Source organism: Triticum urartu, chromosome 3 (genome assembly GCF_003073215.2).
Source record: "Triticum urartu cultivar G1812 chromosome 3, Tu2.1, whole genome shotgun sequence".
Taxonomy (NCBI): domain Eukaryota; kingdom Viridiplantae; phylum Streptophyta; class Magnoliopsida; order Poales; family Poaceae; genus Triticum; species Triticum urartu.
In genome coordinates, this window is record NC_053024.1 from 707,665,889 (window position 1) to 707,690,289 (window position 24,401).

Here is a 24,401-nt window from a genome sequence, read left to right on the forward strand (position 1 = left end):
CCCTTCGAAACTTGCAAAAACCACCCCATGGAAGTACAGAATAGCTGCTGTAACGTTTCCCCAAATGTGTGCTGCCCCCCAGTTTGGAACAAAACGAGCACAGAGCAGAGGCAGGGAGGGCTTAATTCGGGGCTCCGGTGGCGGGCCTCGCCGGCCGTGTGCTCCGGCGGCGAACTCGGGCGATCGATCTCGCCACGGTAATGACGTACGGCGCTCCGAGGTCCAGCGCTCCATCCCCGCGCCACCATTCCCCACCTCGGCGCCACGCCCGGCGACAGATCCGCATCCGCCGACGCCGGGCAGGAGAACTCCAGCCTTCAGGTTCAGGTGTCCTTTTGAATGTTACAGACTTATGTTTTTATTGTGTGTTTTGGTTCTAAACCGTCGCCCCCTTTACATTGATTGTGTGAGGTGAGATGTAGCTAGTCATATCTGTCTGTAAAATGCGGTGGTCTCTCTCTCAGCTGGCGTGGGAAAAAATAATCACTGAAAATTGTTATATTTTGCTTATGCTACATACATTCGAGCAATTAGTGGGTGTAGAATAATATCAGCAACCTATGGCCTGAGCAAAGTGATTTTAACTACCTGTTCAAGAACATCAATTAACACTTGCAGTATGTGCCGCACTGATTTGTGACAATTCCCTATCTGTTTGTTCAGTGTTTCCATCAAAACTAATACGATGCTAGTTTTGGTTTAGTGAACCAAATGTATTAGCTCGTTGGCCTTTCTTTTATTTTGGACAAGAGGCGGCGCCTTATATTCATTTATCAACCACATTTTACATTCAGGATTTGGCAATCCTAAACATCTTGGTTGCCTATCTTTGAAAGTATACGACACTCATCACCTGTATGTGCTAAGCTACAACATGACATATTTTTGCTCACCACCTTGTCTGATCTACTTACTTCTTGAAGCACAGTTGTGAGCCACAGAGTTAAGTTTCCGTGGTATGTGATGAATTTGTATATGCATGTTCGCTGTTGTAACAAAGAAATTTGCTAGCTGGTTTCTCATCACCCCAATGCCCAGGGGAAAGAAAAATATTTCTTGACGCTGCTGCCTTGGCTGGGATCAGATTATCCACCAGAAAAATGACCTGCTTGCATCTGAATTTGGAAATTGTTTCTGCAGCAACCTGAAGGGCCATATCTCCTGCTTGTAACGGGGAAGTGGCATGTTTGCCAGCTGCTGAAACAAAGATGTTTGTTTTTACTTCATTTTCTTCAACTTCTATATGTATTCAATGCCTGCTTTGGTTGATCCTGCCTTGGCCTTCCTTATTCAGGTGCAAAAAAGTGGCACTACATTCCTGCAGATTTAGCATTTTGGTGCTATGTGTCATCACATAATGCCATGATGCCATGCTAACTACATTCTGCTGTACTCACGAATATTTTTTATTAGCAGCATTATTGTAACTCTCTTTTTCTTAGTACATCTAAATGCCAATGCATTAGACATTTTCTTTGTTTGCTACTTTAGCATGGCATTGTTGCTTTTTTAGAGTTCATTGTGCTACAGCTCTCACAACAAGCTAACTCTTAGGTGCTCCTGCATGTAATATCTTGCACTTCTTTCTGCACCTACCAGGGAATGATGGGGTCAATGGCAAGTATTGCTCCAAGTGCCAGGTCAACTACAGCGATGGGACTTGAAGATCATGCCAACAACTTTTCCTCGCCGTCGACGGCCACCGCGTGCAAGGAGGGAGACGCGCTGAACTCTCCTCCCTGCCGGCACTCCCGCCGCCCGCCGCCATCTCTGCCTGGCTTCCCCTTCACAGTGGCTGCGCCGTTCGCTTCCTTCCCCAGAGGCCACGGCCTCCTCCTCACAGAACTGCCTCCTCTATGGATGATGATTTGGTATATGCCCTGCTCTTGCTCTGCTCTGAGATCATTACTATTTGCTTGGATGCTAATGGAATCGATTTTGTCAGGGCTATGTCAAGATTATTAGGACGAGAAGTAAGATGAGCTTGCTATTGTCAAGATGATTGGGGCTTTGCTAGGCACAAGTGCCTCTTGTTGGAATTTGTCCATCTGGTACGAGCTTAGTGATAAATTGGTGAATCATTGTATGCATTGCCTGGTGTTTAACAGAACATTGCACAACTCACTCTTAAAAGAGGATGTTATGTTAACCAAGCAATTGTCATATGTGAATCGAATTTTCTGATGAGTGATTAGTTATTTCTTGATATGTAGATATGTGGTGCTAGAAAAGGATGACTGCTCCTTAAATATATTGCTCAACTTTTGAATGATATGTATGTGGCATGCCGTTCTTCAAAAAGAAAAAAGAAAAAAAAGGAGTGTGGTATGCTCAAATGTTGGATAAGACGATTCTGGACTTGATGTCAATGTTGATTCTGGAATTTGACCCTTGTGTGGAGCCTGTACGTCCTATGTGTTTTTGTAGCTTGTTCAGCAAGTTCCCAAACAGCATTATACTACAAACTCATTTTCAGTCTTTGCCTACCTATAGTCCTGTGTGTGTTTCTTTGTTAATTGACAGTTGTACTGAACTATAGCAAAGCAGGCAATCATTTGTGTGAGTTGTACTGAACCGTGGCAAAGATGAACCCTTTGTCTTTTCTTAATGTTGCTTTATACATACACCATCTTAATCTTAAAGTTAAACTCATTAGTGCATGATTCTTTTTCTCTATTTTCAAAAGCGATTCAATTTTGCCTTTTCTCAAGTTTCTCAAGCAATTACGTTTGGTTAGTTGCATAATTGTGAAGCAACTATAACTACATTGGAGAACTCCTATGCTTCGTCACTTTTTTTTATCCAAAATGCCTGGTACTTTAACTCTGCTTTTCTACTTATAAACTGTATACTATACAACCCCTATGATTCTGACTATGGATGTTATGAACCACTCTCACTCTTGACTTCACTTCCTTTTTATGCAGTAGGAGAATCTCCGTTGTCACCGGATCCAACGAACCAAGGCCAGAATGTAGATTTTCACCTTGAAGAGCAGTCCGAGCATATCCGAGCAATGCCTTCAACAAGGTAACGATGTAAAAACATTGCCATTGGCAGGTATAACTAACACGGGTGATGGGTCAGACCTAGGCTTTCACCTTGGAGCTCGAGACCGGGTGCTTGAGTAACACCACCATCGACACCACTCATGTGTTGTCGCCACCACTTTTTAGCGATCCCAACAACTAGATGCGATGTGCGACCGCCACTAGTGCACAACCATCTCTCCGCCTCAAGTTGTCACCCATAGTTTGCATCTCCCAGCCGAAGCCAACCATTGGATCTAGAGAGAGGAACCCTCACAAAGATCTTTTGGTGGCCACCGCAGTCAGCAGCGTGTCCGCCGCCACAGGACGGAGTGGTCACCACAAGGACTAACACCGTTGGTGGAGCACACCGCCGTCGACTACCACCTTGTCTAAGGGAACCCTGCTCAGGCCCGTCCGCCACTGGGTCGACATGGCCAGAGCTGGACCATGAAAGACATATCACCATCGCTGACATGCGCTCGTGTGGAGCACAGCCGCTGCTAGAATAGAAGCGCCAGATCAGTGTTGTGCCTCCTGACCGAAGCATTGCGCCCACCCTGAGCATGTCCTCCGCCGCAGGCCGGAGTGGTCACCACAATGACCAACACCGTTGGTGGAGCACACCACCGTCGGCTACCACCTCGCCGGAGAGAACCCTGCACAGGCCCGTTCGCCCCTGGGTTGACATGGCCAGAGTTGGAGCATGGAATACATATCACCAGCGTTGACGTGCGCCTGTGCGGAGAGCAGCCGCTGCTAGGTCAAAAGTGCACAACCGCTAGATCGACGTCGTGCCTCTTGACCGAAGCACTACGCCCATCCCGAGCACGTCCGCCGTCACACCTCCACCACGCCGCCACACCGCAGCCTCGCATCTGTGCCACCGTCGGAAACCCGCGGTCGCGGCACCGCGCACCATGTTGAGGCTCACACCCACGCAAAGTCAGGACGTCCTGCGCCGCGAGCCAACCCCGCGAGAGGGATGAGAAGCCTTGCCGCCCCCGGCGCCGCACTCTGGCAGCACCCTTCGGCGACGGCGATGGAGAGGAGGGGATGGGAGGCGACCAAGTTTTGGCGGCGCTAGAGCTCCCCCGGGAGTGGCATGTGACCTATGTTTTTAAAGCGTCCCTAAGGCGACGCCTAGGCGTCGAAGCGCTCCCCCTCCGCTTTGGAAAATCGACCGCTTTGGGCGCCTAGGCGTCCAAAGCGCCCGCCTAGGCGCCAAAGCGCCCCCCCTCCCTAAGGCGGTAAGGTGTCGCCTTAAAAACATAGCATGTGACGATCTATTTTTTGCGGCTGCTTGCTGAACTTTCCTAAGGTTAGTTAAGTAGAACTAGAGCCACAAGTTGCAAGACTAAAAAAAATCTTACCACACCTTAAGAGTGTATGTCATGTAGGGCCATAATGTGGCAAAAGAATGTTTAAATAGCAGGTTATGGCATATAGCGGCGACCTTTAAGTAGAACTAGAGCCACAAGTTGCAAGACTAAAAAAATCTTACCACACCTTAAGAGTGTATGTCATGTAGGGGCATAATGTGACAAAGAATGTTTAAATCTCACCACCGCTATAGCTGGGCTATAGCGGTAAATTATACATGAAATCATTTAGCGGCAACATGCTCAAACAGCTATAGTGGAGCTATAGCGGGCTATTTAAAACTATGGGCAAAACACATCTTGCCTGAGGTGTGGCTTGAACCAAACAACCACCTAAGAGTATCTACAATCCTAGTTGCCTAATTTGGGGCCCTATGCTCCCGCGGACATGGTCGGGTGCGTCCGCGTCAGTGACCGGGCACGCCCCTTTTGTCCCTGTCCACAACCATAATCCCCATATGTCGGCACCCAAATCCATACATAACAATGCATAGGTACGTATATCATCATACAAAAGCATAAACAAAACACTCGGACATAGATAGGGGAATCTGACATAGATAAGTTCATACAACTCCATCCAAAAGGGCCGCTGGAGTTCATACTTAACTAAAATGCAAGATTAAAGAGTAATTAAACATAGAGAGGCGGCCGGAGTTCACCACTAACCTCGCCGATCGCTTCCCCTTGGGGTCTCGGGAGCGGCGGTTGTCCTCGGCGTTGGCGACGGGTGAAGCATCCTTGTCCGTCATGTCGCTATCCGAGGAGGAGCTCATGATCCCCGCCATGCGTCGGGCAGCGCGGTTCTGCTCCGCCGCGAGCCATGCGGCTCTCTCCGACACCACCGCCCTTTGCCTCGCCAACCTCTCAAACTTCTTCGCAAAGGTGTACGGACAACATAGATAGGGGAATCTGACATTTTTGTGATGCCGAGGGCAGGCGCCCATCTCTGCAAAGGTGTACGGACGACAGATTGGATAGCGGAGCGCCTCGACATCGTTGAAGGCGGGCGACAGCGGCCCGATGCAGATATGTAGGACCTACAACTGGAGCGGTTCGACACGGCCTGCGCCGCAATCTTCATTGTGCGGCTATATGCGTGCTCCTCGGTCCCCGGCTGTCGCTGTCGCAGCCACAGGTTCGGGATGCGGGCACTAGCACTCAACGCCGCCCAGGGAGGAGCAGGTGCTGGCGGTGTCAGGCGCCACTTGTCGCCCTACGACCGCGGGGCGCCCCAGAGCTGCTCCTGCCCATCCTAGCCGCTAGCGACACTGTGGACAAGGAGCTCCCGCCCCGGCCCATTTGTGAGCGGTGGAGGGTAATACGAACGAGCTTGGCCTAGTCGATCTCGTTGGAGCCGCTGTCGGATGCACTTTCGGCCATGGTGGAAGGGAGGGGAGAGGTTGGGGAGGGGACGGAGTGGAGCGGAGAGGTCGAGAGAGTGTGGTTTACAAGGGTTCTGTCGTTCAGCAGGGGTATTTGTGGGGACAGGGGTGTGAACGGACGCTGTTTGGGCGCGTCTGGGCCTTCCCATATCCACGCCACATATGAGCTGGGTATGGGGGTTGCCGAACAGCCTGGACATTTGAATGCGTTTGGGGAAGGTCGGTTGGGTGGCATATTTTGGTCTGGGAAGGCCTCCCAGGCGTTTGGGGGCGAGTAAATTGCTCAAAACCACTACATTTGTGGCTAGGGTACTACTAAACCACCGCTTTTGCCGAAAACCACAAAAAACCACCAATTCTATGACAAGTGAGTAACAAATCATACTAATTCTGAAATGAGCTGCGACTAAACACAAAACCGTCCGGTTGGACCCACATGTCCGATCGATGTGGCGAATCTATGTGGACAATGCACCGATGTGGCATATCTTCTTTAACGTAGACACCCCTGAATATTAGGCTGGTCATAGTGGAGAGTAACTTAGACTAGTGTCATGCATATGACACTAATCTATGCTACTAACTTCATAGTGGAGAGTAACGTAGACGTAGTGTCATAGGTGATTGTATTAATTAGCTTGTAGACTCATTTTGTCTTGAAAAGTGTTGTCTGATGGTAATATATTATATTACTCCAAATACCTCTCTCCTCATTAACTCCATGCCACATAAGCAAACTTATCTTGGGGTGTGTTATATTACTACCTAAGTTACTCCCACTATGACCAGCCTTAAACAAAAAACGCAATCAGGGCCCTCCCCCTCCCCGTGTACAATTGAGCGCACCCAGGCCCTTTCTTCGCCGGTGACAGGCGGCGCCGTTGGGATGGAGGCCGCCGACCAGCGCCGCGCACTCTGCCCTGGCCCTGCCATCCGCCATCGGGGGAGGCCGCGACCCTGCCAGCGAGCTGGGTGGCCGAGGGAGACAAAGTACGCCGGGACGCGTTCTGGGGACGACCCGAACGAGGACGCCAATGAGTGGGGCCATATCGTGTCGCCGCGACTGATGTGGGCCGAGGCCTGGGACCTGCTCCCTCGCCAATTGAAGCCCAGGGTGGACTACAACCGCGTGGTTATCGTCTCCAGCAGCGCAGCAGCACGGCGACATCAGGCCACTCCTTCGAGGACGTGCTTGACCCGGCGCGGGGCGGTTGAGCGCCGGCGAGTCCGGCCTATCCGTATCCACACAGATAGGAAGGGGGGGGGGGCGGGTGGAGCACCAGCAAGAACAACGGCAACAACCCCAGGCCACGAGCACCTTGCTCAATGATAACCCACAAGTATAGGGGATCGCAACAGTTTTCGATAAGTAAGAGTGTCGAACCCAACAAGGAGCTAAAGGTAGAATAAATATTCCCTCAAGTTCTATTGACCATCGATACAACTCTACGCACGCTTGACGTTCGCTTTACCTAGAACAAGTATGAAACTAAAAGTATTATGTAGGTGTTTTTGGATAGGTTTGCAAGGTAATAAAGAGCATGTAAATAAAAAGTAGGGGCTGTTTAGATAAGGACACATCTAAGTTAGTTTTAGTAAAGAGCTTTTTGTTACGAGAAAGTTATTTGTCCCTAGACAATCGATAACTAGACCGGTAATCATTATTGCAATTTTATTTGAGGGAGAGGCATAAGCTAACATACTTTTTCTACTTGAATCATATGTACTTATGATTGGAACTCTAGCAAGCATCCGCAACTACTAAAGATCATTAAGGTAAAACCCAACCATAGCATTAAAGTATCAAGTCCTCTTTATCCCATACGTAAACAACCTACTTACTCGGGTCTGTGCTTCTGTCACTCACGCCACCCACCATAAGAAAATCATGAACATATTGCAAACCCTACAGCGGGAATCCCTCACGCTTGCGCGACACGGAGAGCACCATAGGACAGCACCAATAATAAAACATGCAACTCAAACCAATCACGATCATCAAATAACCCATAGGACAAAACGGATCTACTCAAACATCATAGGATAGCCATACATCATTGGGAAATAATATATAGCGTTGAGCACCATGTTTAAGTAGAGATTACAGCGGGTAAGAGAGGGGTTACACCGCTGCATAGAGGGGGGAAGAGTTGGTGATGATGGCGGTGATGATGATGGCCTCGGCGGCGTTCCGGCGCCATCGGAAGCAAGGGGGAGAGAGCCCCCCTCCTTCTTCTTCTTCCTTGACCTTCTCCCTAGATGGGAGAAGGGTTTCCCCTCTGGTCCATGGTCTCCATAGCGTGGGAGGGGCGAGAGCCCCTCCGAGATTGGATCTGTCTCTCTGCCTCTCTCTGTTTCTACGTTCCCTTATTTTGCCCTTTCACCGTTTCTTATATTCCTGGAGATCCGTAACTCCGATTGGGCTGAAATTTTAACACGATCTCTATCCGGATATTAGCTTTCTTGCGGCGAAAGAAGGGCATCAACCGCCTTACGGGGTGGCCACGAGGGTTAGGGGCGCGCCCCCTGCCTCGTGCCTCCCTCGGGCACCGTCTCGCGTGGATTTTTCTTCCCAAAAATCATATATATTCAAAAAAAATCTCCATCAGTTTTTATCCCGCTTGGACTCCGTTTGATATGGATATTCTGCAAAACAAAAAACATGCAACAAACAGGAACTGGCACTGGGCACTGGATCAATATGTTAGTCCCAAAAATAGTATTAAAAGTTGCCAAAAGTATATGAAAGTTGTAGAATATTGGCATGGAACAATCAAAAATTATAGATACGACGGAGACGTATCACTCAACGACCTGGTCCTTCCCCACTCCCCTCCATGTATCGGAAGAAATCCTAGGATCAGTCCCGGCAGTAGCGCATTCCTTCTTCAAGGTGTTGCTTGGTACGCGGCAATTTGGAGGCTTAGGAGCGTGGTGGGAATTCTCCGGAGGGTGCAGTGGTTGCAGGACATCTTCGCTTTCGTCAATCCGCCGCTGTTGGCATTAGTTTCTCTTTTCTTTCTCTTGTTTTTTCTCTTGGGCTTGATTGTGCTGTTTACAACGGCAGTGGTCTCGCAGTTGTATGGTGTGGTTAATGTATTAGTATAGCGGGGGCGAAAGCTTGTTTCGAGAGAAAGCCAAGATAGAGAAAGAACTGAAGGAGTCCTGAAGATCAAGATGGTCCTGGGAAGTGGCATGGCTGGAATACTATGACTAAAAGGATTTGCTGTTGATGATTGGGTTGGGTTCATCTTGGCCTCCCCTTTCTGGGCTCTGTTGGTCCACCAATATTTAGCCGTAGCTGCTGCACTGAAAACCTCCGTCCAAATATGATATACTCCCTCCGTTCCTATATATAAGTCCTTTTAAAGATTTCAATATGAACTATATACAAAGCAAAATCAGTGAATATACACTCTAAAATACGTCTATATATATATATCCGTATATAGTTCATATTGAAATCTCTAAAAAGACTTATATTTAGGAATGGGGGGAGTAGTATTGTTGTTACAACTTACAAGCTCCTCCACAAAGTTGGGAGTACAAAACAAGCTCAGTTTTGCCAATGCAACTAGCTACTACATTAAGTGCAACCAAAGATACATGTCGGCTAAATATACCACACAAATCATGTCGGCTACATATACCCCACAAATCAAAGTCGCAACTGCAGCATCATTTTACTTGGACAAATTCCTCTCTAACTTCTGTATTTATGTAGTGAACAAGTTCGTGGCGGATTTTGGCAAGCTCGTGCATTCCCAATTTGCTTTTAGATATGTTATATATTATCTGCAGCATCACAAGGAAAGGAATTAGCTAGATAGGTTAATTGAAATTAGTAAGTTCAACAGGATTAGTGCAAAATTCTTCAAACCTCGCAATCTTTTGCTTCCGCCGCATTGAAGACGATTTGCATGTGGCGGCATGCGTAGAATCCACATAGCTGGGTACCCATTGGCTGCTGGTGGCACTGTCAAAAATAGAATTTGTTACTAGCTCGGGAGGCATTATTAACTGCAGAAGTACTATGAAACAGGGTGTAGTCTTTCCACTTACCATCACATTGAAGTCATGGCACAGCTGCGCTGAATGGCTGGTCCCTCCAGTTTGATGATTACAAACCTCCAAGAATGCACTAAATAAAATTTGAAACTTAACCTCATCTATTCCAGAAGCAAGAAATTAATTATATGGCGAGGACAAATGTGTTCACCTGTTTAGTACTTCCTCGAGTTCTTTGTATCTGTTGTCCCCCCTGATTGAATCAAGGTATATTACCTTGTTCAATTTTGGCAGAAGTACAACTGCAACCCAATGCGCACCATTGTTGTAGGGAAAAATGATGTACTCCTTGGTGCATTGAGCATTCAATGCATAGACCATATACCGGTGGGTTTGGTCTCGCATGGTATTGATTTGCCTTGATGATATCATGTGTGCATCGAGAAAACCCACTGGTGCTTTACTATCTTCTGCGACCTTAATCAAGTGTCTAAACAAAAGCATGGAGTTATAATATGGCATCAATTAATGATCATATACTATAACTGATGCATACTTACAATGTCCACAATCTCATGAGACCCGCTTCAAGGGCACCAAGGTTGTACAGCTCGAACAAGTCCTCGAATTGCACAGGAATTGCATAGTCTTCCTCGGAATGGTGAAAATGTTTATGTTCGAATTTTGCGGTGAAACTAGAAGACCGCTCATTTGCCTGATTTTTTGATTTCTCCATGTAATAATCATGGAAAATCAGACAAGCAGGTCCAAATTCTTTCTCCATTTCTTCATCTGACAGCTCGACCAATGGTTCGCCATTCTTGAATTTCCGGGTATTAGTAGCAACCAAGCTTATCTGCAGTGCAAAAAGAAGCTGCTCCTCGTTGAGCTCGTCAACAGTCTTGTTTTGGTTGGGTTTGACCATTTTCACTAGGGCTTTTTTCTTCTGGCTTGCTGGTGCTGCATGCTTTGTTGCCATTAGTGTTGCCGCTGGTGTTGTCACTAGTGTTTTGTACCTTGCTACCACTAGTGTTGACCCTGCTGCTGGCCGTCGCCAGCTTAGCACTGCTGCAACTGGTGTTGTTGCTACTGCTGCATGTGGTGGTGTCGCCACTGTCCTTGTTTTTGTTGTTTCTGGTCGTGGTCGTGGTGGCGGCTGCCCTCTTGTTGCTGCTGCAAATGATATTATTGTTGGTAATCGTTGCTGTGGCGGTGCTATTGTTGTTGCTTCTGCCAGTGCTGTTGGTAGGACTTGATCAAAGTCAGTGTCCTTCCTGGGCCATTGGACACATTTGATTTTGGCATCTCTTAGGTCAGTTTGCCATTCCGGAGGCTCACCAACAAATAGCTCACTTGCACCTTCCACGTCATCAATGGCAGTGAGCGTCTCCTCTGCTATGGGTAGATGTACCTTCCCCAAAGCTTTCGGCACCTTCGTTCCATGGGAAGCGCACGTGAGTAACTATTGCACAAAATAAGATGACAATTATTTGAAGTATTGTAGAGACATGTATATTACTTTGGTGTCGCTGACAAGATATGTGGCTGGGATTTCTGCTGAGATATTGCGGATAGAGGAACAACTAAAATGGATCTCCATTTTCTGCACATCCTCTCCGACAAACCTTCGCCGTTTAAGCTCCTTCTTGAAGATACTGACTTGATCCTTGCATTCTCCCCTTACCGTTTGAACACTGGTAACTTCCATGCCGTCATATTCTGCTCTGGATCTTCTGTGCCTGGCTTTAACTTGACCAGAATGCTCTGCATTTCCTAGGGCCTCGGTGAGTACATCATTCTTCTCATTCCCCTTGAAAGACATCATAGCTATGTCAGCTCATAGCAAGTCCAAACTATTTCTAAGCTGGTGCATAACTTACCAACTTGCTGCGCAATGTCTGCATGTCCCGCTTTTGTAATGCAATGGTAGATGGCGAGGTAGATGATTTACTACTCATACTCACCCAAAAACTGTTTCTGGCATGCTCTTCCGTCATGTCGAGCAATGGTAGCACTCCCCCCCTCATCCTTGCCTCGTCCTCCCCCCTAAATTCTTCAAGCTTACCATTGTGACATTGAGAGCTCCAACTATGAGGGTGCTTATTTTTTTTCTTATACTCCTTGTTCCGATTACTAATGCGGGGAACTTCCTTTGACCACTTAAAATTTCTACAAAAATCAAAAGTGAATCAAAACATAATAGTATATAACAACTACCACAACTTGGTAATTATATCAAACTTTTTATGGGGGATAATTATATCAATAAATTGATATGAATTTTAGCGATCAAAGCTATAGGTGATAATTATAGCTATAGATACACTGATAATTATATCAATGTATCACTTTAGCTATCAATATATTTCTCAAATTCATGAATATTGTTACCCTAACTTACCTTCTGGAACATAAAAATCATTACTAAAATTCACTCTTAAAACAATATTTATCTAGCAATTTCTCCTAAATGCTAAATGTATTCAACAAATTACACCAACTCACTACGCTAACTAGCAAAGTTATTACCCTGATAGAATCCTCCAATGATATGGCAGTCATCCCCACTTAGGTGAAGCCCATGTTCTAGAATTATTTTGTGTTTGGAAATGGCGCCACACTTTGTATTATCTATTATTGATTTCTGCCTATGTCTGTGTCTTAGGATTTTATTCAGGGAAACAGCAGGACTCTGCTGCATTTTTTTATTAATTTTAAAATAAAGGAATACAAAAGTGCCAGAGTTCCCGTGTGTTACAGTGTGCATTACCTGTTGTTTTAATGCTGCCTAAGTCCCTATTTGAGTTCTTTATTAAGTTCAACTGAGCTGATATGTGTGGTATGGGGGGGGGGGGGGATTATCGAAGAATGTTTACACAACAGATGAAATAATTTGTGTGCCATATGGAAGATAGGGAACACAAAGAGCAAATACCTTATTAATAACTCCAAAGAATCAGGCCCTCCATCTCTAGCCATTCTGCAATCCAAAACTTCAGACTTGGAGGGCAGGGAGCGAGGAATTAATTCAGCCCGCCTGTGTCGAACCAGTTTGTTCAATCTAAAACGCAGGACAGACTTCCCGAAATGACAAATCATAGGCTCAAAAAACTCTGCTATGAATGCGCGAGAGGTACGCCGAATGTGGGGATTGTGTTCCAATCGAGCAAACCATTCATCTTCACCCACTGTAAGAAGGGCGGGTCTGGCCGCATTGACAGGACGGTGAGTAGAAATGGCTGTCAGCTTACTACATGAAGAAACTGAAAGCCTGGCCAGCTTCTCAAAATCGCAAGGCAACACACAGATGGTAGATAACTCTGGAAGGTGAATTAAAGTGATACTTTTAAGTTGTGGAAAAATCACCCTGGGTGGATTACTTGCAATTTCTTCAGGCCACAGCTCTGATATATCAACCAGGAGTTCAAGTCGTGTGCAACCACGAATATCCAGAAGTTCGAGGAATTTAAGCTGCAGTACCCATGTAGCATGCTTTATTCTTCCACATTTGATAATATATACCTCTCGAAGGTGATTTCCTGTATTCCTCCATATTACTTTCTCCAGTGTACTGAGGTTTTCCAAACAGAGATGGTTGAGGTTTGGGAGTAGCACATCTTTACTAGGAGACTGCGTGGGATCCCATTCAGCGGCAACCTCCCGCAAACTGTCAGAGCTAGAAATGGCCAGCTCCTTTAGGCTGTCTAGATCGCCGAGCAGCTTCAAATTCATTACGTTGCAGTTTTTTGCCTGGGGCTGCTGGTGCTCACTGCAGAAAAATGGATTAAGCAAGCAAAGTGACTGTACACGCACCCTCTTCATCTTCTTTAGGATCTCGATATTAGCACTCTGTCCCTGCAGGCAAATCCCAAGAATTTGCAAGTTGTCTATTTCTGGGTCTGCCAATGCTAGTAGAAGAGGAGAAAAGGAAACAGCATCAGACTTTGGACGGTAAGGACGCTCCGAACTGTCACAGAAAAGGTCCACCACTTGAATGTTCTGAAGTCCTGAGAATAATCCTCTTGGTATTGCTCGAAGGTTCCAAGCTTGCCTTAGATGCAAATGCTTGAGCTTTGACAGCTTCCCGAGCTCCATCGGCAGCGCAAACATCCCACTTCCCACAATGTTGAGGTATTCTAGCTCGATCAACTCACATATCTCCTTTGGAAATTCCTCCAATCTAAATTGGGAACCCAAATCTAAAAAGGTCAAAGCTTTGAAATCAGAGATGCTTGGTAGTGAAGATAAGCAATCCTTCCGCTTTACCAGCATCTCGAGCTTGGGCCAATCTTTCTTGGCAGGCCATGCATGATTGGTAGACAATGTGTGCCAGTTCTTCTCGATGCCCTTCATCCGTGCTAGCTTCCTCTCACATATGGGCCACATGTTGCTATTCCCCATAGGCCGTTCTGTCTCCTCGATCCATACTTGCTTCAGCACGCTCCACCTCTCATCTCTCATCGGTGCTTGTTCCCTGCTGTCAGCTTCCAAAATCCACAGTGCCATGTCACGGATGACGTCGTGCATCTCAACCACCTTGCTTCCTTTCTTCTCCAAGAGCGACGCATCCAGCAGACAATGGATCATCTCTTCCCCTCCTTCAAAACCATCAGAAGCTTCTGAAAAACCAAGCCCAATACACCATTGGATAAGCTGCTCCTTAGGGATGCTCTCGTTTTGAGCCCACAAAGAGCACAATAGTAGACAGCCTCGCAGTCCATCATTTGCCAGATTGTCAAAACTGTATTTTAGACACTGGTATACCTCTTCATCTGTATCGAGGTTATTGTGGACCTTTGACTTCTTCAATCTGTTTATTGCATTCAGCCATAGCCCAGGATCTTCCTTCGCTGACATAGCTGAACCGACGACGCACAGAACTAGTGGTAAGCCACCACACTGCGCTGCCACCTGATACACATGTTTTTTGCAAGTTTGCACAAAATTGGTCATTCACGGGATATGTTGCTTACATCTAAGATTTTGATCGCTCTAAACAAACTATTCCCTCCGTTCCTAAATGCTCCCTCTGTACCGAAATACTTGTAGTTGGGGGAAACTAGTAGTATTTCGGTACAAAGGTAGTATAAGTCTCTAGAGATTTCAATATAGACTACATACGGAGTAGAATGAGTGAATCTACACTCTAAAATACGTCTATACATCCGTATGTAGTTTATATTAAAATCTCCAAAAGGACTTATATTTAAGAACGGAGGGAGTATTATTTTGATCTGGATCAGTAAACTATATTGAATTCAAGATAATATACGCATGAAGCTTTTTTTGAGAACCACTTATTCTTAAGGAAAGAATAGAAAGAAAAAAATCGGACAGAGAGGGTGTGCTAGAGTATGTCACAACGATGTTACTTCAAGGATGCAATTAATAAGTCTGCTCCATTCAGTCCCCCTCAAAAAATTTAAATGGGTAGTTCTGTCTTTTACTTTAATCGAAATTAAATGACGCTGGCCCACTCCTGATCGGTTGATCCAGATCCAAACCTGACTGAAGTGACCCGGTAGTCCTACGTCTTTAAAGTTTGAGAAAAGTATGTTTTTTGTCCCAAGTTCCCCAAAAATATAGACTTGGTATATCAAGATTTTTTTCGTAGACATTTTTGGTCCTTCAAGTCTCAAAACCGAATAAATTTGGTCCAAAATCATATTTTGACCATGATGACTGGTTTTAACCATGTTGACCGGTTTGACTAATGAATAGTAAATTCGAAAAAAATGAAAAACTACTATAAGTCTCTTAAATTTTGTGGCAACCAAGATGCTTGGGTGTGCTAGGTGTGTGAAAATTTGTGTGGTGTTTCGACATTTGTGGAGCTCGTGCGAAAAAAAAACAAAATTTTGCTCACAAAAAAGCCAAATTTTGTTTTTTTGCTAGAGCTCCTCGGATGTTATTTGACCATAAAAATTTACACGCACCTAGTGTACAACATCTGGGTTGTCACAAAATTTCAGATTTTTTTATTTGCTATTTTTTCGAATGTATTGTTCATCGGTCAAACCTGATCAAAGTGGTCGCATCCGCTTTAAAAGAAAATCCTACTTAAAATTTTAGAAATTCTAAAAACAAAAAATGATGTCGTATTGGTAACACCACATAAATTTAGATGCAAAAATTGAAACATAGTATGATAAACAAAATTGACAAATAAAATGGTCGATCTCAAAACCCAGTTTGCATTAGCTACTATCCGCGTCGTGAATTTTCTTTATATATATTATTGTGGATTTGGATCTAAAATTTTATACCATGGTAGATACATACTTATTTGTACTTGCGTCCTCACAAAACCTTGTCTTTTTAATGTTTTTAAAGGAATTTTTTTCGTGAATACGCAACATCCTCAGAAAACCTTGTCTTTTTAAATGTTTTTAAAGGAGGTTTTTTCGCGAATACGCAACAGTGCGTATCAAGGAGCCGCAGAGCGTCGGTGATGGGTTGCTCAGCCCGAGAAAGGGCCATATGCTAGTAATGAGTTGAGTCCTTATGACGCCCCCGTTTATGATCATGCACTAATCATATATGCATCATGCATGATGATGAACGGTGACTCACGTCAATATCACAACATAAGTTAAAAAGATGCTAGAAAAATATCACAACATATGCTAGTAAAATGAGGTTTTTACTAGTAGAAGTTAAAAAGATGCTACTACTTAATACTTAGTCAGGATGTAGTAGAAAAAAATCGATGCGAACCCATAAGTTTCAAACAATGGACGGTCTAGAAAGACATGTACAAATGATAAGAGTTGTAAAACTTAATCTAATTAACCTCAATTTAGAATAGCACAGCAGGTTGAATGTGGAACTAAGTTGAGTATAGTATCAATACCTCCTTAGCCAGGCTGGGAATCCGAGAGTGGGCTTGGATGGCGCGGTTCCCGACTTTATCCAGGAAGAGTAGCAACGCATCTTCTTTGTTCAAGCACCCTGCAGCTATGATGTTGTTTTCTTGGCATCTCATATTGGCGCATACGGTGTTTCTTCTTGATGTTACTATAACTTTACGATGCCGCCCCGGTTCCCCAGTAATTGGTGGGATGCCGATTGCTTGCAAGTCAAGGCGTTTCCATAGGTCATCCAGCAGCAACAAGAAGTTTTTGTCTCTCAGATGATTATAAATGGTGTCAGCAGAGTGTTGCATACTGGATTCGGAGGACAATGACGCTCCGACATTGTTTGCAATGCACTGTTGCACCTTATGGACATCGTACTGTTTGCCAACCTTCACAAAAACAATATGGTCGAAGGACTCCCAGCCAGAATCACGCACAAGCTCCAGAAGGGTGGTCTTGCCCACACCGCCCATGCCCCATACCCCGAAGGACCCAGGAGTTGTGTCTTCAACAAATCGGAGAGCCCGGACAAGCATATGTTCCATTGCCCTGATTCCCGATCCCCATCTGTGGACCGCTCTGTCAAGGGTCATGTTGGCACGTAGGGTCGCGTTGGAAACGGCCCGTGGATGGGTCGCCCAACGGATATTGCGACCGTGGGGAGCAGCATGCGCCTCCTTCCAGTATGCCTCCCCACGGGCGATAAGTACCTTGACTTTTTCAAGCTCCAGATCTGCTAGCTTGCCGACAGAGCATCTCTCCCGGTAGTTTTTGAGGTGCTTCCCAAGCCAGGCAAGGAGGCCCGCGAACTCAGTCCGACCACCAAGGTCATGGGTCAGCAGCGCATCCCTCCTGCCCATGATAACTTGTGCCGCCTGCTGCGATGCTTGAATGCACGACATCCAGCCTTGCACGTCTGCAGACGAGGGTCTGGGACGATCGCGCTGGTGGTCCGCCGTCAAGCCGAGCAGCCGCTGGATCCCCTCCAGGAGGTCGTCCACGCGCCTGGGGACGTCGAATGGGTGCCCCAAATGCTGCGCGACGGGATCCCAGCACTTGGTGATGAAAAGCACAAGCAACGTTGCGATAATACCAGGAACGATGGTCCAGGCGGATACCATCTTCTCGCTCACCCTTCCTCCGCCACTTTCTCTCTTTCTGTGGGTACGCTTCTATGTGTTGTGGTACTACTGCTAGAACTTGCAGGGCCAAGTTTTGGGGACAAATGAGCTTACATGATGTTGAGATGTACTATAGAACTTCAACGGAGGAAATTTCCTAGGAAGCTTCCTAACGTGATGTTGAGATGCCTATATTAAACGGCAGTATGAATCACCAACCGCCGGTAGGTCACCTTCCCCATAATATATAATAAGCTCCCACATGGCACCTAACGTGAAATGAGTTGAGAGTATATACCAATACAAAAGTAGTGAACTGCCACGCAATATGCGACTCAAGCCACCATGTTCGGTTTGGTAGATTTTAAACTATTCATATTGTTCTCGTACTCCCTTCAATTCATGATGTAGTGCTTACCCGTTTTTCAAGATCCATAAAGTAGATCAATAATACATAAATCAAGTTATTGAAAAATTATACCATTGAAACTTCTTTTGAATATGAATTCAATTGTATCATTTTTATGACACATAACCCGCATTCTACCGGTTAAATTTGCGGTCAAAATTTAATCTTAAAAAACATGTGTGCACTATACTCCCTCCGTCACAGTTTAGAAGGCACAGTTAAATTTGCGTGCGTTTTCATAATAGACAAGGTTTAGGGTGCATTGCATTTATTTCTAGTAGCTAATTAGTACTTTGATATACTATTTCTATATGCATGCGTAGTGTGAATTCTATTTTTTTTAGCCCATCTCACAATCAATAGATAACCATCTAGGTCTCAGAGAATTTCCAAACGCGCCTTTTAAATCGTGACGGAGGGAGTATTATGGAATGGATGGATTATTTATTACTAACAGAAAAGTCAAACAAGCCACCACATTCATTTGCATATTATGCTAAAAACATACTCCCTTCATTCCAAAATATAATGCGCCCGTGCTTTCCGAGATCCAACTTTGACTATAAATTCAACCAACGAGACCGACTGCCGCGGGAGTAAAAATTATATAATTGAAAACTTCTTTTGAATACTAATTCACTGGCATAATTGTTGCTCCCATCACAATCGGTCTTATTGGTTAAATTTATGATCGAAGTTGAAGCACGGGAATAGAAAAAGCATCTATTATATAATTAAAACAATAGGAAAACAAGCCATCACGTTAATAGAATTAATTACTATCAGGTTTTCAATGAATAGAATTAATTACCCTATACCATAATAATACTTTGGAGATTATATAATGAACATAACAATAACCAATAAATCTAGACGCGCAAATGCGCAGGTCACATTGCTAGTTATATTTTAAAACAGAGGGAGTATGTAAATCTTCGGCTGGTGACCGGCATCTTCGGAGAGTGATGCACCTAACGACGTCCCCGCTTTTAGCAGCGGAAAATGACAACAGAGGCCGAGCATCAAGTAGGCCGGAATCTGCGCCACCGCACCACCATGGGATCCGCGCTGCTGGTCTATCTGCCCTGTATTTGTTTTTTCTTTTGGCGACATGCAGGTGTGTTTAGGGCTGGAGAGCTTGCTGCATGCCCATGTACAGTGGCAGTGCGGACATGTTCATTCATGCGTGGCTGGTCACTAGTTCCATGAGGCCAATTTCATCGCGCGACTCTGTCCTATCCGCCTTCGTCTGTTTGGGATAAAAAAAACAAATGAGACGACCCAGTGCGTGGCTGCAAACAGACTTTTGTCCGCTTTCAACCCATCCGCGGCCCAAGTTTGCGTCGCTTTTAGGGTGAAACGGACACCACGCGGACGCGCGGGTCGTCTGTGCGTGTCCTCCCCTGGCCCGCCCGTCGGTGGCACAACGCATGCCTTTTTCTATCTGCCCCCTCCCTCCCTCCGGCCGCACCCCCTCCACTCTTCCCCTTGCCGCCGCCGTTGCCATTGCAGCCGCGCAGTTCGGACATGAGCTCACCCAACCCCTTCCCCTCGGCGCCGCCGAGCTACTCAACCACGGCCACCTGATTTGCGCACCCGCCGGCCGGTTTTGGGGCGGATCCGGTCGGTCTTGAGCTCGGCCGGCTGTGGGAGGTCGGGCCGCGCCATGGACTGGCCGGGCACCTCGCCGGAAGGCCCTGGCAGGGCCGCAAGGCCACATGCAGGCAGTGGCTCCTCCTCTAGCCGCTCGGATCTGCACCGTCGGTGGTCCGTCGGCAGATACACGAATGGCGGCCGGCCGGGCTCGGTGCTTGCCCAAAAGCTCGCCGGCGCACCGTTGCCACTCATTAAGTGCGACCACTGTCCAAGGATGGTCGTGCGCCGCGTGTCTACAACGCCGGAACATCCCGGATGGGTGTTCATCAAGTGCTTAAACGATGGGGTATGCGCTTTTTTTAGTTTCGGTTTGTGCTCTAGATTTGACTAGTTGTGCTAACTTCAAATTTTGTTGTGTAGAATGGATGCAAGTTTTGGTATTGGGAAGAAGAGTACATCGATATATTGATAGAGCGAAATTTAGTACATGTTCGTGCACTTTTAGCTAGCATAGACGCTGTAAATGAGACAAGTGCACTTGTTGCTAGATTAGAGGCTAGACATGAGACTAGGTGTGAGGAGGAAGCAACATCTACATCTGGCTTGAAGAAGAAAGGAGGATGCCAGATCGAGCCTCCTCCTCCTACACAGATCAACAACGAGTGCATCGAGAAGGCCCTAACCCAACTCAAGGGAGCAGTTATGGAAGTTGGGTATCTTTTAAAATGTATTCTTGTGGTTCTTGTTTTCTTTGGTCTTACTTTACTAGTCAAAATGTGATGATGTATTTTTCATGTACCAAAAATGAATGATGAAATAAAGTTAAGGACTTGCAAAGAAATAATACGCGGACAGGATGCAGTCGGGATGCGTCTGCGCGCTGGGCGCACGGCCACCACATCCTAGGACACGCCCGGACACAACCCCAAATCCCTACCCAAACAGACAGAATTCAAACAAAACAGACATCCGTTTGGGGTCGCACGGTGAAGTTGGCATGAGAAACGTGGAGCAATGCTGGCCAGCGCACGCCTAACTTTTTTTTTACAATTAGACATTCTTGATTAAGCTTATCCACATGGTTTTGAACTATGCTTCTTCAATAACAAAACGTGTCATGGTTAGTTTGTTTTGTTCTAAAACGTTTATCATTCATCTGTTAATGAGTTTTTCCGGTTTGACACGCTAGAAAATCCAGCCAGTCGGTGTTTTGAGCCTAACTAATCCTATTTACAGGACAGACACTTGTATTTACGAGTGATAGGTTGCACTTAAGGCCACGTGTTGTTATATAATCTCGGGTCCGCTAACATCAGTGTTTCCGTTCCAGCTGCGTTATTAGGCCCAACCGAAGAGCAACACCGACTTATGAGACGTTTTGGGCTCTTTCACCCTAAAAGACTAGCCTGTTAGAAGGGGACACCCCCGCCCTTATAAATCGCGTTATGTCTCCCCCCACAACCTATGTGAGACTAAATCCAACAATCTCCCCCTCACACATCGATCATCCATGGGCCTGCTAACACCAACATTTCCAGCCCACCAACCATGACCGACCACCCGTGAGTCCACCGAGAAGTATTCTGGACACCTGGGCTCTGATATCAATTGTTACGTAATCTCGGCTCTGCTAACCGAAGAGCAGCACCGACTTATGAGAGGCCTTGCGCCCTCTCCCCCAAAAGACTAGCCTGTTAGGAGGGGCCTGCCCTTATAAGTCGTGTTATGTCCCCTCCCTCACCCACAACCGACGTGGGACTAAATGCAACAGTCACCAATTTGAATCTGGTACGCGTCAACACTGGTTCAGCACCCCTGCACATTTTGTTTGACCACATGTCTCACCATTAGTGTCTTGGTCTGTCGCTGTGTCCCGTGTTTACCGCACGCCTCGCCGCTATCACCGCATTGAGCCTCTGCTGTCCTGATCGAGTCTTCGGGGTCGCGCACGCACACCACTCAACCCCCACTGCAGAGAACCACTGTTCATCACCAACCAATGCCAAGCACTACTGTGACGCCTGGATAATTAAGCTACAGTAACCCTTTATGATTAAGCTAATCATGTTGCTAAACAATGCTCGATCACATTGGAATAAGATCTCTTTTCAAATTCCAGCTCCAATTGAAATTCAAGTATGAGGTGAAAATAAAAGTTGTCCCAATCCAGGAACTAAAAAGTTCATAATTTTGAAAATATTCCATTGTGAATTATGTTCAGGGGACCAACATCATCTAAAGTCCCTAGACGACTCTAACATCTTGAATACAAAGCCAACAACCCCCCTTTTGACTCTTTTAATGCAATGCAAAATTCAAATGAGATTATATTGTTCCCAAACTTTTTGTAGCGGTGCAGTAAATTGCATCATAATTGTTTGGCTTGGTTGGACATTTTTCACAAATGTTTTGGCAGCCAAACAATTTGCAAACAGAAAGAAATAGCCAAAAATAAAAATAAAAAAATAAAAAGAAAAGGAGAAGGGCCTATTCTACTGGGCACTTTGGCCCAACTAGCCAAATGATCGGCCCAGCCCACCTCCCCTCTTCTTGAACCTGCTACAGGGAGACCAGGGGATCGTGGCGCCCATCCGCACAGGCCATGCCATGCGTGGCGGCCATCCCCTGCCCTCCCCAATTACTACAAGGGCAACCCCAAGCCCCCTCTCTTCCCAGGTCGAACCCTAGCCGCCACTTCTTCCTCCCTCCCGCCGTTGCTTGATCCCCCGCACAGTCGAGCGCCATCAACGTCGGGCCACCATCATTCCCGTGGCCGCAGCCCATCTCTCGAAGCCCCCACCCTGCCCAGGAGCTCCACGGGAGTCATCTTCATCGACTCAACTTCTGGATCGGAGCTGGGAGGTTGCAGCTCGTCGTCTTCGCCTCCGTCTTCTTCGTCGGATTTTCGATGGATGCCGCTGTCGATTTGCCATCATCCGCCCCTCCCCAAGCCCACTATCATGCCCTACTCGTTCGCGGTGAGGCCTCGACCGATTCCCCTGCTTATCCCCTTTGATCCGTCGCCGTAAACCGTCATCCGCTACCTCCAGTGACCGCGCCCGGAGTTAGCTCCTGTGTGCGCGCTCCCGTGCCTCTCGCTGCGTCTGGCCGCACACGCCGCACCCAGGGCGCGCCCACCTGCAGCCACCTCCGCCCGCGCCCATGCATGGCCTCGCTGCCGCCTGCTGCTGCTCCTCTCTGCTGCCGTTGCTGTTGAACTGCTACTGCGCCCGCTGCTTGCTAGCTGCTGTTGCTTTGACGCTGCTGCTATTTCTGGCCGCTGCATGCTGCGCTGAGCTGCTCATGCTGCTGCGTTGCTCACTGCCTGCTGCTACTAGTGCAACATTCAGTTATTGTAGCAGTAGCTAGCTTTGTACTGCTGCTGCTTACTGACTAGCCCTTTTTGCATCAACAAAATAGACAGCGAATCACTTCGAAAATAAATAAAAATGATGGGACTAGTTTGTACACTTGACCAACTCCATTTCATCTCACTAGAACAAGTCCATTAGGTGCATGGATTAATTGCTACAACAATGATAAAAGTGCATCTTCTGTTAACAGAGAAAACTGAAGAAATAGATTACTAACTAAGCTAGTTTGGGGCTGTATTTGGACTAGCTACATGCACTGTTCATGCCATCAGATGGCATAGATTGGTAGTACTCTCAGAGTAGGGTAAATCATCTATAGGAATCATCCCCATTAGAGATATGAATAACCCATTATAGCCCTCACAAGTTGGCTAGTCAATAAACAGATTCTAAAACTGTAGAATTTCAGAAATTCTAGAAAACTATTAAAACTTTGAAAAATCATAGAAATTAAACCGTAGCTCGGATCGAAAAACTTTCTACATGAAAGTTGCTCAGAAAAATATGACGAATTCGAATACGCTCTCCGTTCGTCCGCCACACGTCCCTATCATAGCGAACATGCAACCGTACCCTCCTGTTTCATCTGCCCAAAAAATGCAAACTTCGGGAAAACTTCCCGGATGTTTCCCCCCCTTCACCGGTATCGTGTAGCCTTGTGTCAGAACACCCCTAGCGCTGCTTATTGTCCCGCCATGCACTTGTTTGCTCTGTATTTATTGTTTATTCCCCCTCTTCTCTCCGGTAGACCCCGATCGAGACCGCTGCTGATGTCCCTATGATCGACTACGTCATCGACGACCCTTCTTCCCTTTCAGCGGAGCTTCCAGGTAAGCCGCCCTTTGATCATCCCGATATCGCCCATTCCATTTTCTCATGCTTGCATTAGATTTTGCTACTGTAATTGATTGCTCCTATTCTTATGCATAGACTGCTTTTGTAACCTGCCGTTGTACCTTACCTGCTTATTCTAAATTGCTTAGAATAGGTTGGTTAGTGATCTATCAGTGACCCCCACCTTGTCCTTGTTGCCCCTGCTTCATCATCGATGTCTCGATCAACGTGATCGACGACCAGAGCCTGACACCTCACATCACATCACGCCCCTTTGTTGCTCGACTCTGTAGAGATACTATCAAGTGCTGAGGGTGATACCTCGTAACGCACTCCTGTAGAGTAGCTATTTGGTCGTGGTTAACGAGGGTGGTTCCTCCTTCACCATTCCCGATATGGCTCTGTC

At 46.3% G+C, this 24,401-nt stretch overlaps 1 protein-coding gene and 1 long non-coding RNA gene across 6 annotated transcripts; one reads left to right on the top strand and one right to left on the bottom strand.

Annotated features, from left to right (window-relative positions):
* Nucleotides 1-70: 70 nt before the first annotated feature.
* Nucleotides 71-23,006, top strand: LOC125546093. 4 transcript variants are annotated; one of them, XR_007300436.1, is made up of 5 exons: nucleotides 71-321; nucleotides 1,600-1,871; nucleotides 1,946-2,051; nucleotides 2,928-3,030; nucleotides 20,208-23,006. It is a non-coding gene; the product is annotated as an uncharacterized LOC125546093 (long non-coding RNA). The 4 variants fall into 4 exon arrangements; XR_007300435.1 differs by lacking the exon at nucleotides 20,208-23,006 and having other exon boundaries at nucleotides 2,928-7,257; XR_007300434.1 differs by lacking the exons at nucleotides 2,928-3,030; nucleotides 20,208-23,006 and having other exon boundaries at nucleotides 71-327; nucleotides 1,946-2,186.
* LOC125546091 lies at nucleotides 8,484-20,148 on the bottom strand. 2 transcript variants are annotated; one of them, XM_048710232.1, is made up of 9 exons: nucleotides 16,658-20,148; nucleotides 12,740-14,715; nucleotides 11,769-11,973; nucleotides 11,324-11,614; nucleotides 10,365-11,236; nucleotides 10,016-10,294; nucleotides 9,859-9,937; nucleotides 9,677-9,772; nucleotides 8,484-9,591 (listed from the first exon to the last, which is right to left on the bottom strand). In XM_048710232.1, the coding sequence occupies exons 1-9, from the start codon at nucleotides 17,780-17,782 to the stop codon at nucleotides 9,475-9,477; spliced, it is 5,040 nt and encodes a 1,679-aa protein (XP_048566189.1). In that variant the 5' UTR covers nucleotides 17,783-20,148; the 3' UTR covers nucleotides 8,484-9,474. The 2 variants fall into 2 exon arrangements, with proteins under 2 accessions (XP_048566189.1, XP_048566188.1); XM_048710231.1 differs by having other exon boundaries at nucleotides 11,685-11,973.
* Nucleotides 23,007-24,401: the final 1,395 nt, after the last annotated feature.

Coding starts and splice junctions, on each gene's coding strand:
- LOC125546091 (XM_048710231.1), bottom strand. CDS start 17,782: ATGGTATCCGCCTGGACCATCGTTCCTGGTATTATCGCAACGTTGCTT. Junction 14,716..16,657: donor TTCCCAGCCTGGCTAAGGAG/GTATTGATACTA, acceptor CATGTGTATCAG/GTGGCAGCGCAGTGTGGTGG. Junction 9,773..9,858: donor GCCATGACTTCAATGTGATG/GTAAGTGGAAAG, acceptor TATTTTTGACAG/TGCCACCAGCAGCCAATGGG.